The sequence below is a fragment of the Spermophilus citellus genome (assembly GCF_964194105.1).
Source record: "Spermophilus citellus genome assembly, chromosome: 2".
In the NCBI taxonomy this organism is placed as follows: domain Eukaryota; kingdom Metazoa; phylum Chordata; class Mammalia; order Rodentia; family Sciuridae; genus Spermophilus; species Spermophilus citellus.
The window spans coordinates 162,805,408-162,820,913 of record NC_138183.1 but is presented as its reverse complement, the minus strand read 5'-3'; the positions used below and the strand labels follow the sequence as shown (position 1 = coordinate 162,820,913).

The window sequence follows — 15,506 nt, the reverse complement described above, 5'->3', positions numbered from 1 at the left end:
GGTTCAGTCCATAGTCACAGACCCCATTGCTTTGTGCCTGAGTAAAGAAGAACATCATGTTGGAAGGGTGTAAAAGGGGAAAGCTACTCAGCTTTCCAGTCATGGATGGACTGACCCACTGATGAGGTTATTCCTCTCATAATCTAATCATTTCAACTCTCAACATTCCTGCATTATCTAACAAATGAGCTTTTTAAAGGACACTAAAGATCCAAACCATAATTCTTACCTTGGATGCCATTCTCATAAAAAGTTTGTTTTGATTTTCTACTGTTCCCATCTTTTCATTTTTGACTAAGTCATTCAGACTGAGATGATCATCATCGGGAAAATATCGAACCCTTTCTTTTTCCTCATGAGTAAAAACCTATGACAAGATAAACATAATTAATTTGGTAAAAACATGTCCCTGAAGCATTTTTTAATAGATTATCGATAAATCTGATAATATATGTGAAAATCCTACCATGTATCAGAACCATTATTTCCAGTTTTTCCCTACACTATTTGCTTCCATGTGAGAGAACTTCCACTAGAATTATAATCCCTACCTCTGTCCTTTATTTGTCCTCTTCCCTAGGGATAGAATGACATCATCTGATTTCTGAATTGGGGCATAAAAGTAAACTTAACCTACACTTCTTCTCTCTTCTCTGCTCTTCTCCTTGTAGTTAAAATTTCTTAGCAATGTGAAAGAAAGACTACAGTTATCCAGAGATCAAATATCAAAAACAAAGGTAAAATATTAGCAAATCCATGACTATGGACTTAATTTTTGTATTCTTCCCAAGTTCACAAGTAGAAATCTCAATGTGATGCTATTAAGAGATGGAATCTTTCAGGAGGTAATTAGGTCTCAAATGGGATTAATACACCTATATATAAGTAGACATTTGAACTTTCTCTCTCTGCCTGCCCCTCTCTAATATATGAGGATAAAATGAGAAAACCACAAACTACAAACCAGGAAGCATGCCCTCAATCAGACATTAAACCTGCCAGAGCTGATTTGGACTTCCCACTCTCCAGAACTATAAGAAATAAATTCTCATTGTGTAAGCCACCAGTCTATGGTATTGTTACAGCAAATAGAAATGATAAGACATCCACTTCTATTAAAACCTTACTCTACAAACAGCTTTATCAGAAATAATACCAATATTCTGATCCCCATCTAATTCAATCTTGGCTTTTCCTTTCAGTTGGATCCATTTCCAGGTAAGGAATAGTTAAGTGCTATTTATTTCCTTCCAAACAAAATCTGCTGAATGCTGTTCTTGCATTTCCTTATCCAAATAAAAGCTGGTCTTCAACTGTTTTGAGATCTTTGCAACCAGAGTCCCACTATTTTTCCAATATTGCTATTCTTTTCTTCGCTAGCTTAAACCTCATATGCAATGACTTCAGTCACTCCCTGGCTCCAGATTCTTAATATCTGGCCCTCTTGCCCTTTCATTATACTCAAAGAGCAAATCCCAGTCCTGAATGAATATGTCTGCCTTCCTTTTGCTTGATAGTATGCCTATCAAAAAAAAAAAAAAAAAACAAAAACCAAAAAAAACAAAAAAACAAAAAAACAGCCCTCAGTGCCCTCTTTCAATGCATTTATGGATCCCTGTGCAGTTCTGTCATTTTATATATTCAAACCTTTACTATTCTCCTACATAGCTCCTTTGTACTCCCCTAATTCCTCATTACTTTAGAAGAGGTATCTCCCCCACTTCTGTTTGTTGAAAAATGTAAACTAGTATCTCTGGCAGCAACAGGCACTTAAATCTTTTGTATTCTCAATTATTATTTGTATTATCTTGCTTCCATATTAAAGGACTTCTACTAGAATTACAATGCCTATTTCTGCCCCTTTACTTTTCCTTTTCCCCAGGGATGTCATTTTCTTTAAACAAACAAACAAACAAAAACCTTACTTAGGAAAACTAAATATGCAGTTTTTGCCATCTTAAGAGCCTCAAGTTGGTGCTAAAAACTAATTGCTAGAACTGAAAGAGGGAAAAGAAAATTAGGTGTATGAGGGTTCATAGCACCTACATAATTAAGATATTACTTTATGTGGATACACCATTACCAGGTCTCAAATAGCCATCTAAGGAAGTAACAGGTCTGGGACATAAAGCTTTTCCCTAAGAGATATAGTAAGTATGCAAAAAGAAACAAGGACATATGTTAACTATACCTTCTGTCTCTTCCTTCTTCTTGCTTTTGATTCCAGAGATTCTCCTGATGTGTTCACAGGCCACACTCTTCCAGAATCATCTGTTCTAACAAGGATCACTTCTTGCTCTTCATTCTACAAAAAGATGCAGGAATATCTTTTGAAATAACTGTGAAGAATGTTGAATGTGTACATTTAGTAACAACAACAATAAAAAAAAACAGAAAAAATTCTAGTTTTCAAATAATATTATGTATTATTTTAACTCTTCTGGATTTTCATCACCACTATACGGTAAAATAACCATAATTTTTTCAGGGAAAATGCCAGAGTTTATTTTTTTATGGAAAAAAAAATCACAGAACCAACTGCAAAACAGTTTCTAGCCAGACTCTAATAAAGATGACAAAGATGCCAGGTATGGTGGCATTCGCTCAGGAGGTGGAGGCAGAAGACTTGTGAATTCAAAGCCAGCTTCAGTTTAGTGAGACCCTGTCTCAAAATAAAATATAAAAAAAGGGCTGGGGATGTTGCTCAGTGGTTAAGCACCCCTGGAATCAATCCCCAGTACCAAAAAAAACAGATGACAAAGTATTAATAGTTCACCAGACATTGTTTGAGAGCACCCGTCACTTTTATAGCAAATGTCATATTTGATGAATGTTTCTTAAAGATTCTACTGAAATTTTATTATAAGAAATAAAGCAACTAAATGAAAAAACACACCTGCTAAATTAGCTACTATGATACCCCACACTTCTTTCTATTAATAATCTATTTTTTAAGATCCCGAATACCTTTATTTTTACCAAAAATCAATTTCTGGTGAAGGAATTTTTGATGAGGGCAAACAACTGCCCCTGAAACTGGACTTTCAATTAAAGCAGCATGATGATATCACATTGTTCAGGTGGAAATTCTTCAAAAATAAAGTGTGCACATCTTAACAAGTGTTCATTCCAAGTACCACTGGCAATCAATGGCCTAGCTGTCCACTGGCCTGCAGGCAGGGAAATAAATAACAGACCACTGCAGTATGCCAGGAGTGTGCTAAAGAGGGTTGACTAGCTCAGGCTGGGTATTTTGTTATTGTCATTGTTGTTCTTTTTAGTTATATATGACAGTAGCTATTTTAACATATTTACACACACATGGAATATATCTTCTTCTAATTAGGATCCTAGACTTGTTTTTTCTGCTTCTGGCTCTTCAGAAGTTATATCCCACATCCCAGAATTCTTCCTACAAAATTTTAGCCAAACACATGCCTGGCACAAAATAAAATAAACTTTATTTTATGATGAAAATGGAATGTTATTGGTAAAGTTCTAATAAAGAATCAAGAATAGTAGGGAATAGATTCATTAAAAATCAACTGAAAATAAGATGAAGCAAATTATTCACATTTCAATTTTCTTCTCAAATCAGAATCAAATATAAAAAAATCAATTTCAATTTCATTTAGTAGAGATTTAGTTGTCCTGCAGAAATGAAGAAAAAAATTACACTCCTATTATTAATCTTACAAGAAGGTATTTTTCCATACAATACCAAATGGACAATAAGATGATATATCACTACTTTTCTCCTCAGTAAATTAAAATTAATTAATGAAATGTTATATTTTGAAGAGCCTCTCTATTCTTTTCCTTAGCAGATAGATAATAGAGGTGAGGAAGACATTACAATCTGACTTTTTTTATTTAAGAGAGAGAGAGAGAGAGAGAATTTTCTCTAAATATTTATTATTACATCCCCGTTTGTATGTGGTGCTGAGGATCGAACCCGGGCTGCACGCATGCCAGGTGAGCGCGCCACAGCTTGAGCCACATCCCTAGCCCCTACAATCTGACTTTTAACTTCATCACTCTGCTAAAGATGATTATCTTAGGACCTTAAAATTATTAAATCCAGTAAATATTATTAAATTATCATCTTTCTCAGTGTGAAAACATTTGATTCTGGTTATTATATCCTTCTGCCTCAAATACTTTCTCTGCATTTGCCTCCCTGGCTCATTTAGTCATTTATTCATTCATTCAATAATTTTTTAAAGTGCCTATCTTATGCTATAGTGGTCAAAAGAAATACAGCTTTGCCTTAACAAGTTTATAGCCTAGTAGGAAAACTGCTCCCTATATAATTAATAATATAAAAATGTCATCTTTACTTTCTCCTCCATTTATAGCTATCCCTCAATTGCTAAGTGATAATTCCAAGATTCCTTAGTTTCCAGTCTTCCAGACTAAAATCTAATTATCATTCATATTTGCCAGAATTTCACTGTGTTAAATACAACTATAATCACACTATTCTTTGCTGAAAACCCTGAGGGACCCAGACTACCCAGACTAATACCACACCAAGTATAGCCCACAGACCAGCGCAAGCCTGAGACTACCAGCCATAAAATATTTGTTACAATCCATGATGAGGTAAGCACAAAACCTGAGTATTTATATAACTTTCACAGCAATTACATAAAGCAATTTTATATTGATTCAACATAAATAAAAATTTGAGACATATTTCATATTTTATTTCATTTTTCTACATGTTTTATTGCATCTTATAAATCAATTAGTCCATGATGAACCAGAAAACTTTAAACGTGAGTGTTTATATGTATATTATATATATTCATATATATTTTATATATTATATATTTATGTATACTATATATAACATATAAAATAATAAATCTGATTCTATACCATGGTCTAAGAAGCACTGTACTAAGTAATGGAATTAAACTCAAACACTAACATAGTATACAAAGGCTTTAATTTCTGGCTCTTGACTGCTTTTCCACCTCCTCATAATTTCTATATATTTACTATACATTTTATTTCCTCTGCATGGAACATAGCCCTTCTAGCTCAACTAGGAAACTAAGGATATAATCACATTCAATGCTCTGTTACCAATAATTTCAGGCACATTTACATTGCCAGAACATAACCTTTTAAGTTACATCTCACTACTTATCATTTTCTGTCTTTGCCAACTTTTCTAAGCCAAAGGCCAAACTATACTACTTGGTATCTATAGGACCTGGCACAATGTAAACTGCTGTAAGTACTCAAGAATGGTTGGCAAATATAATTAACAAACCGGTGCCTCAAACATATTAATATATTCCCAAAGCTAACCAACTTTTCCTATTAGCTGTCTCCCCCACTGCCTGACCACCTTTGTCTACCTTCTTTTCTATAGGCGTACCAACACAAAAGACATGAGGTTATCCCACTTTAAGTACTCATGACAGAGTGCATTCTAACCATCTATTTGGTTTAAAACCAAAGATAGAAATAAGCTCCTTCTACACAAAAAATAGGCACAAACATTTTTATCACCCATGTGATTTACTAATTTCTCTCCAAAGAAAGCAGAAACACTTTTTGGTACAACTGGAAAGCATTTATAAAATTGTTTAATTTTCATAAAAATGCCTAATGTTCCAGATTTTTAAATTATCCCCAACAACTGCAGTTTGCTCTGTAGGACTTTTACTTTGAAAACACCAAAAAATGATTGCTTTATTATAAATATCTAGACACTTATTACAAACTCTCAAAATGTTCAGGGACCATTCATTCATTATCCACAGATCATTATCCATCCCTCTGGCTGATGGAAATCACGAATTCTAATTTCAAGGAAGAAAGGAGAAAACAAAACACTTTACATGAAGTTATAAAATCAATTTACTAACATGGCCAACAATGAACATTCCCAACTGGTATTTACAATAATTATGGAAAAGTAAATAATAATCTCCCACAAAGTACATTATTGATTTTATAGTAACTCAACAGATATTTAAAACTCAACTGTCTTTTCCCCTTTCCAGGACAAAGGCCAAGCAACGTACTCCTTTGTATCTAAGGACCTGGAACGGTATCAAACAGTGGGCACTCAAGAAATCTTTGATAAATGGAATTAACAAACCAGTATCTCTAGATTAATTATACTCCCAAGGTTAGCCCACTTTCCCCGATAACTTTCCTCTTCTACCCACTTTCCTACTTTCCGTTTCTCAAAGCAGCCAACACAAATGACACTACATTTTCCCAATTTGCTACCCAATACACAATATTGATACCAGAAATACTGAGTAAGTTTCCAATTTGCTACTGCATTAATATGGAAAATGAGGTTTAAGAATATCTGTCAGAAAAGGAATGCAGCCTGCTCTCTGTTTTCATTCAACCTGTAAGCTTAGAATGGTTTTCACATTTTTTATATGATCAGGATGAAACTGAAATAGTACTTTGTGACAAATAAAAATTATATGCAATTTGAATGTTAGTATCCATAAAGTTTTATTAAAGCAGAGCCACTGTCCATTCACTTACATATTATATAGGCTGCATTAATGCTACAACAGCAGTTGAATAGTTGTGACTTAGTCATTTAATACATCCTTTTAGTACTGCTTTATGTAACATTGATTAAAAATAAAAAAGTATACATGGCTTCGAGTCAAAGCTGGTATTTAAAATTCTAAATGTTTAAAAAAACTTTTCTACCATTTTGAAAATAATGCCAAACTCTTCCATTAGATCAGCTTTTCCCACCAGTGGTCGCTGATCTTCCACAAATTGATGATGATATTCCCCAAGTCTGCCACCACTGAAGGCCATGGCACCTGTTTCAACCTAATCTTTAAAATTTCAATAAATAGGCAGTTGCTTTTATTCTAATTTTTTCATGACTTTTGAACAATCTCTACTATATCTCTAATTACAACCACAGTCAGTTCAAGAGAACAGATTGTTCACTACAGAAGAGAAAAACGGAGAAATGTTTCAGAGTATAGGAACCTAAAAATGGATTGTTTAGGCAACAAAGGAAACAGTCATCAGAGTAAAGAGACAACCTATGAAATAGGAGAAAGTTCCTGCAAATTACACGTCTGTCAAAAGACTAATATACAGAATACAAAAGGAACTCCAAACCTCAATAGTTAAAAGCCCCAATTAAAACACAGGCAAGAAATCTAAATAGACATTTCTCAAAAGAAGAAATACAAATTACCAACAAGTCTATGAAAAAATACTCAATATTACTAAACATCAGGAAAATGAAAATCAAAACTACAGTGTTACCTCACCCCAGTAAGAATGGCTATTAACAAAAAGACTAAAAATAACAAGGGCTGGCAAGAACGTGAAAAAAAATGGAATCCTTTTACACATTGCTGGTGGGCATATAAATTAGTACAGCCATTAGGGAAAACAGTTCAGAGATTCCTCAAAAAATTAAAAAGAGAACTAACATACAATCCACCAATCTCACTGCTGGGTATATACACAACGGACATATTTTCATAGTGACATCTGCATTCCCATGTTTATTGTATGCATAACATGTTTATTCATAACAGCCTAGAAATGGACACAATCTAAGTGTCCATCAACTGATCAATGGATAAAGAAAGTGTGGCACATATACACAATGCAATAATATTCAACTACAAAAAGAATGAAACCCTGTCATTTGCAATAATATGAAATGGAGGCTATCATGTAAAGTGAAATTAGCCAGGCACAGAAGACAAGTACTGCATCACCTCACTCATATGTACAGTAATATAAAAAGTCAATCTCATAGAAGTTGAAAATAGAATGAAGTAAGAAGTTCTGGTGGAATGCTGGAAAGGTGAGCTATTATTGCACAGTAGGATGAGTATAAATAACAATTATGTACTACCTATCTCAAAAAACTAGAAGGAAGAATTTTGAATGTTTCATCATAAAAAAAATGATAAAAGAGGAGACAGATATGTTTAACCTAATTTAAACAATACATAATGCATACATGTACTGAAATATCACATAGTACTCCAGTAAGTATAATTTTGAGTTTTTATACATAAGGTAAAAATAAATTCAAATTGAATTTTTTAAATGATTTTATCTTCTTCCTATAACTTAGCATTTCCAACAAATGAAGAATTCCTTCCTGTTCAACTGTTCTAATGAATGGGGTTTTCCTTTTCCTGAAAGGGTAAAATTTCTAGCGAAGTACTCCTGGATTTTCCTCCAGAAAGTCATCAAATTTCTGTGTAGCATAAAAAACTTTGTATTCTACCCTCATTTCTTAACAAAACTACTTTGAAAGTTAGGTAAGTTAAGGTCCTGATGCTGACAGAAAATCTTACTTTACCAGCAGTAAAGAATTATGTCAGAACTGTTAGAAGAGGTTTGTTTTACACATATACCCAGAAAAGCTTGAACCAGATGTGCAAGAATCTCATCTTCACAAGGATGAAAATATTTATTTCTGGTGAAAGTATCCTTAGAATAAAAATCTTTTTATTTGAACCTTCAAAGGCCTATACAGTTTCCAAAACAACTGACAAATAGAAATTCTACTTTATCTACTATTTTGAATTCTACTCTACTGAATTGCCACATATGTCATTCTACAGAATATATGCTTCAATTTTTTTCCCTTGTGTTGCAAACCACAAAGTAGCTCCAGCATTTTCAGACTGCATAGATTCATCAGTATTTCTCTACATCCCTCCTTTTGCTTGTCTTAGATACTTCAAAATCTGATTTCACATTAAGCAACTACAAGGAATTATGGAAAAAAAATGTTTTTCACTTTAGGTATAAGAAATGAAATCTTATGGAACAGGACAGATTTCAACCAAAAGATGAGAAATGGTCAGTTCATTTGAGAAGTCCAGCAGAGCTTGACCACAAGAAATGACACATAACAAAAATCTCAAGCTCAGGTTCAATCTTATTTTCCAGGGTCCCACATAGTGATCTTAAATTTCTCATCAACAAAAATCTCAAGCTCAGGTTCAACCTTATTGTCTAGGGTCCCTCATACTGATCTTAAATCCCTCATCAATTATTCCAAACTTGTTAAGTGTATCAAGTTCCAAAATCCTCTATGGAGAGATCTTAGCCAATGTGAAACAGTAAATTCCCCTTAGTTTGGTTAAGTAATTTTGCAAACCTGAGATTAAAAAATAAATCAAACTTAACCTTTTATATTGAGTTTAGGTAAAAGTATCATTGTAGCTCTGAAAACTTTTTAAAAAATCTTTTGAAGGCTTTTGAAATCCTTAAGTGAATAAGATATATAAAAGTAATTGTGGAGCACATCTGTAATCCAGCAATTTGGCAGGCTGAGATAGGAGGCTCACGAGTTCAAGGCAGGCCCCAGTAACTTTGCAAGACCCTCAGCAATTTAGTTAGAAACTGTCTCAAAATAAAAAAATAAAAAGGGCAGGGGATGTGGCTCAGTGGTTAAGTATCCCTGGGTTCAATCCCTTGTACCAAAAAAAAGTAATAATGGTTTAAAAATATAAGGGAATTTAATTAGCTAGCACTGGAATTGGTATTGAAAAAATTTAATCTGTTATATTTCTTAGATTAGTTAAGTGATTTTATTAACGTTATCAATAATATTTAATGGATAAAAAAGAACAGGTTCTGTCACTAATAAATTCAATAAATATATTAAAATACAAGTAACAAAGTATTCCTTAATACTAACACACATTCAATGCCTCTTTAGACATTAAAAAAATCCTATCCTCAAAAAAAAATTTTGATTCTATTGCATATGAGTAAAGTAAAATGAAAGAATAATTATGAATCATATGTTTCCTTTTCTTCATACTTATTCAAAAAGAGAGGCAAAAGCAGAGTTGGAGTATTCAGTATGAGACGTTTTGTTAGTCCCACCAACTGGAAGTCACTCTGGAGACCACAGCACTACTCCTGTGAAGTCTATACTACCTTGCAAATTAAAACTACACTGAGATTTTATTTCATTCCAGACAGAATGGCAATTATCAAGAATATAAGAAACAATAAATGTTGGCAAGGATGTGGGGTAAAGGGTACACTCATACATTGCTGGTGGGACTGTAAATTGTTGCAATTACTCTAGATTCCATACAAAACTTGGAATGAAACCACCATTTGACCAAGTTATCCCATTCCTTGGTTTTATGCCCAAAGAACTTAAAACCAGCATACTATAGTGACACTGCCACATCAATGTTTACAGCAGCTCAATTCACAACAGCCAAGCTATAGAACCAACTTAGGTCCCCTTTAACAGATGAATGGATAAGTGTCCATACTACTACTGTGAAACAGCCATGTCACCACCATTGTTTGAAATAAATAGTACTTGATCTCAAGAAGACTTTTCTTACAATGATAACTGTTCCAATAATTATATCAAAAGGGAAAATATATGCCTGATTCAGAAATCCCCTGAAGTCCAGGCAAGTTTTTAAAATCCTTTAATAAAAATGCCAAGAGTCTGGCCAAGCTAAGTGGCACATACCTGTAATCCCAGGAGGCTGAGGTAGGAGGATCACAAGTTCAAAGCCAGCCTCAGCCAAAGCAAGGTGCAAAGCAACTTAGTGAGAACCTGTCTCTAAACAGAATTTTTTAAAAGGGGCTGGAGATGTGGCTCAGCGGTTGAGAGCCCTTGAGTTCAATCCCTGGTACCTGTACCCCCACCACACACACAAAAAAAACACAAGAGTCTGGAAAGAGATAGATATACACTATAAGGTGGTAACAAGTATATAAATATAAATTTGAAAGAATAAATGCCATAGCAAATACTTTAAAAATCTTAAAAGAGTTTTCTTACAAAACTAAACATACTCTTATCATATGATCCAGCAACTGCACTTCTTGGTATTTACCCAAAGAAATAGAAAACTTACACCCAAGAAAAATTTTTGCAGAGATATTCTGAGCAGCTTTATTCATAATTGCAAATATCTGGAATCACCAAGATGTCCTTCAACAGGTAAATGGATTAAAAAAATGGTACCTATCAACCATAAATTTTTATGCACCACTAAAAAGAAATGAGCTATCAAACCATGAAAAGACATGGAGAAACCTTAAATGCATTATTATTAAGTGAAAGTAGCTAGTCTAAAAAAGGATACATACTGCATGGTTTCAAGCATGTGACATTCCGGAAAAGTAAAACTATGGAGAACAGTAAAATGATCAGTGGTTGCTAGGAATTTTGGAATAGGGAGAGATGAATAGTTAGAGCACAAAAGATTTTAAGGAAATAAAAACAATCTGTATAATATTATAATGATGAATACATGTCATTATTCATTTGTCCAATCCTGTAGAATATATAATAACAAGAGAGGACCTACAGACTTTGGAGGATTATAATACATCAATGTAAATTCATCAATTATAACAAATGTACCAGTATGGTAGATGATGTTGATAACAGGGCACACAGTAAATACATAGGGGTAGGGTTCTATGAGAAATCTCTATACCTTCAGCTCTCCTTTGCTATGAACCTAAAACTGTACTAAAAAAAAAAAAAAAAATTAACTCTTTTGTCTTCAAGGTTTCAAAAGAGGAAAAAGTTGCAATCTTTTAAGAGGATCAGGAAAAAAGGCATCATAAAAGATGTAAAGACAAACACTGAGAAGTCGATAAGCTTCAAGAGGATGATACTTATGAGACAAATAATATACTACATATCTAAACGGCCAAAAGACATGTTATCTGTGTGTAAGCAGCCTCCAAGATAAGGCTGGAAATAGGAGCTATACTGTGGAAAACCTTGTACTTAATTTGCTTGGCTCTAAGAAACCAATGAAAGCTTCATAGTACAAAACTACTATATGACTACGGGATTGTTGAAAAAATTAACTGGGCAAAAGTATGTAAGAGAGACTGAACAACATATCTAATTTTAGCTATCCCTCATTATTCCCTATTTTTAATCATACTTGTAATTTCTCATTCTCAGTTTCTGTATCTATATGAGAAATTTTTAATAATTTATTTCAAAAATATTAGCTCTTACACCCTAGGGAAAATAGCAAATTTCATAAACATACTCTTTGTGCTATTATCTAAGTTATTAATAATCTTAGCCTGAAGTAAATTCTATGGAACTCAACATTCTGATCTCTCTATGATAGTAAATTGTATAAATTAATCTTTGAGAACAGGTCTTTAAATTCACTATAAACCTTATCCTGTCTTAAAAGTGACTCTCCAGCTATGAATTTTATCTTTTAGCATCAAAGAAGTATCATGGATATATAAGTACTTTTATTGATTTAAAGATTTTCTTCATTTATTTTTTATGTCTGAGGAAGTGTGCCTGCCTCAGTCTTTCAATTTACAAAGTTGTGCTGATGACATGAAGTACCTAAAGGAATATTGTGAAAACTAAGTGAGTTAATTCATCTAACCTCTCAACACTGTATTGTATCAATCTCAGCCCTTCAACTTCTATATACATGATTATTTCATACAGCATTGTGAATTTAAATACTATTATGCTAATAAGTACCAAATTTCTATCTGCAATTTAGGCTCCTCCCACTATCCAACTGCCCACTCAATATCTCTACTTTTTCCTCATCTAAAGAGTATCCAAACTCAATATATCTGAAACAGGCCTCTATCTTCACCCCAAAACCTACTGTTCCTTTCTTCTACAACTCAAATAATGGCTACCCTATTCTTTCAGCTGCTCAAGCTAAAGACTGCTTTGCCTCCTCTCTTTAGTCATTACCCATCTAGTACATCCTAATATAAACCACCATGAAAATAAAAATCCTTATAACTCTCCTTTCAAAATAAAGAGAAATACACACACACACACACACACACACACACACACACACAATCACTTCAACCCATCTCCTTAGCTACTACTTTGGTCAAAGTTATTATCATTTTCTTATCTATATTATCGCAAGAGCCTACACCTGAACTCCACCTTCTGTCCTTACTCTCATTTGATCTATTTTTAACACAGGCAGGCCAGTGCTATCAAAAAATACTCTCTGCTCAAAAACCCTTAATAGCTTCTCATCTCAAACAGCATAAAACCTCCTTCCTTACTATATTTTTTCAAAATCTGACATGATCTGGCTTCCCACAGTCTCCAACCTGGATCCCCTAATCTTTCCCTCTCTCTCATTCATTCCACTTCAGTAGCACTGATCTCCTTGCTGTTCTTCCTACACATCAGACAAATTATATCTTAGGGCCTTCTAATTCTTTATTACCTATACCTAGAGAGCTCTTCACTCAGATACACAGACATACTCCTTCACTTATTTCCAACCTTTGCATCAATGTCACTTACTCAATTAGAATTGGCCCATGTACTCAACCTGCTCAAAATCTCCACTACATTCCACAGAACGTATAATTTCCTAATATGTTGTATCATATTTTTAGCTATTATTTTATTGTCTCTCCATCTCTACCAAATGAAAATGATATGCAGATAAGTGTTTTTATCTGTTTTGTATTGTAGATAAAGAACAAGAACAAAATAATTTGCCTTGTATGGAATGGATATCCAATTGAAATCTCTAACTCTGTAGGAAAGAATTTATGGATCAGTTTGACTTACATAAGGTCAAGCAACAGAGTCTAAAACAAAAACAGCTCTCCTCGGTCCTAGGTCTAGGCTTTATTCTAACAGAGAAATATTGGTGAAATGGAAGAGAATGCATATGAAAATAAAATTTAAAAAACAAGTGAACAAATATACACATATAAACACAGACACAGATACTAACATATCTCAAATTAAAATATGGCCACTGAAAATTAATAATATATTATATGCTAGCAAATAAACTTTTATTACTTACCTCTACCCCAGATTTTTTTAATGATATCTGTGTTTCAGTTTCTTTGAATTTGTTTGCCTTTTCAAGTTGGGCTTTAAGTTGTTCAGCTAATTCCTTCAAAAAAAAAATAAGCAAAATGGTTATGATATGTCATTTAATTCTTCATTACAGAATTTTATATAACAGAAAACAGCGTAATAAAACCCTATGTAGGGCTGGGGATGTGGCTCAAGCGGTAGCGCGCTCGCCGGCATGCGTGCGGCCCGGGTTCGATCCTCAGCACCACATACCAACGAAGATGTTGTGTCCGCCGAGAACTAAAAAATAAATATTAAAAAAAATTCTCTCTCTCTCTCTCTCTCTCTCTCTCTCTCTCTCTCTCTCCTCTCTCACTCTCTCTTTAAAAAATAAATAAATAAAACCCTATGTAACCAATAGCGAATTTCAATTACCAATTCACAGCCTAATATATAACATTTTAATGAACTTATTTCAGTTACAAACTTCTCAAGTACCTATGCCATTTATTTACAATTTGAAGGTAAACCATTTCAAAGACATACATTTTGAGGGAGACAGGATAATGAAAGAAATATGTAACCTCAAGAATGAAGTTTTTATAATTCCTTAGATATTAAAGCTTTCAATACTTAAAAAATCAGTTACTTGCTACAAGGAAGTCATCATGACATTTAAAATACTGTTTTCTTCATTGTTATAAGTAATATGATAAAAATTATGAATATATTTCATTTTTACTCTAAAAAATTACTATAGAAATTTATAAAACACCTAACATAGAAAGCAACAAACCATAAACTAGCAAATTAAATAATAAATTTATGTGACTCATAAGATCAATTAAAGACCACTTAAGTATTTGAGTTTAAGATGAGTACACACACATTACCAAAAGTGAATCTACTGTGTCAGAGAGTGGAAAGTTCTGCTGTTCTACCATGTGCAATAACACAAGTAAGTACAATAGTACAACATTCATAATGAATGAACGAGTGAATGAATGAAAACAGCTCTTATCAAATCATCACTATTTCTATTTAATTTGAGGTAAATCGATCTTAAACATATTACAGAAATTAAATGAGTTAAACTATACAAAGTATCTAACACAGTTTCAACTACAAACATATCACCTTAAATTTTGAATAAATGAATTAATCACTTATTTAAGATTTCAATTTTTATGTTCTAAGTAAAATGGTTTTGTTATGAGAATTTTTAATAAATAACTAAAAATGGGAAAGAAAATAGTCATACCTTTAACTCTTCCAAATACATTCCATAATTACAAGAATATAGCAAACAGAAAAGTAAATAAATAAAAATTTCAGAAATCTGATAGAGAAAGTATATAATTTATTTATAAGATAATACTATTTCTAGAAAGGTTTAAGAATTTCTTCAAGGAATAAATAAATAGCAGTTATTTTTGAAAGTCTGCTACATCCCCACTGCTGAGGAATTACCCAAATTACTTACAAGAAGTTAAATATTTAATCACTATCCTCCAAAAAAAAAAAAAAAAAGATATTTAAGAGTCTTACCAAATTCCCCATCATCTCTGCCTTGATAATTCTGGCACCCAACTTGTTCTTCTCATCCATACTCAGGATGTGGATGGACTCATCCTTCGGACTGCCATTTGAATAGAACAAACAAAGAGCAAATGAAATACAG

At 33.1% G+C, this 15,506-nt stretch overlaps 1 protein-coding gene across 4 annotated transcripts in view; it reads right to left on the bottom strand.

Annotated features, from left to right (window-relative positions):
* The window catches only part of CWF19L2 (CWF19 like cell cycle control factor 2), a 102,887-nt gene that overhangs the window by 48,528 nt on the left and 38,853 nt on the right, over window positions 1–15,506 (bottom strand). For all 4 annotated transcript variants that reach the window (XR_014020412.1, XM_081279383.1, XM_081279384.1 and 1 more), the window contains exons 9-12: window positions 15,374–15,464; window positions 13,830–13,922; window positions 2,192–2,305; window positions 230–367 (exon numbers count right to left, since the gene is read on the bottom strand). Coding sequence is in view for 3 of the 4 variants with exons in the window: in XM_081279383.1 (XP_081135509.1) it covers window positions 230–367; window positions 2,192–2,305; window positions 13,830–13,922; window positions 15,374–15,464 (436 nt within the window). In the remaining variant the exon portion in view is untranslated. The remainder of the gene's footprint in view (window positions 1–229; window positions 368–2,191; window positions 2,306–13,829; window positions 13,923–15,373; window positions 15,465–15,506) is intronic.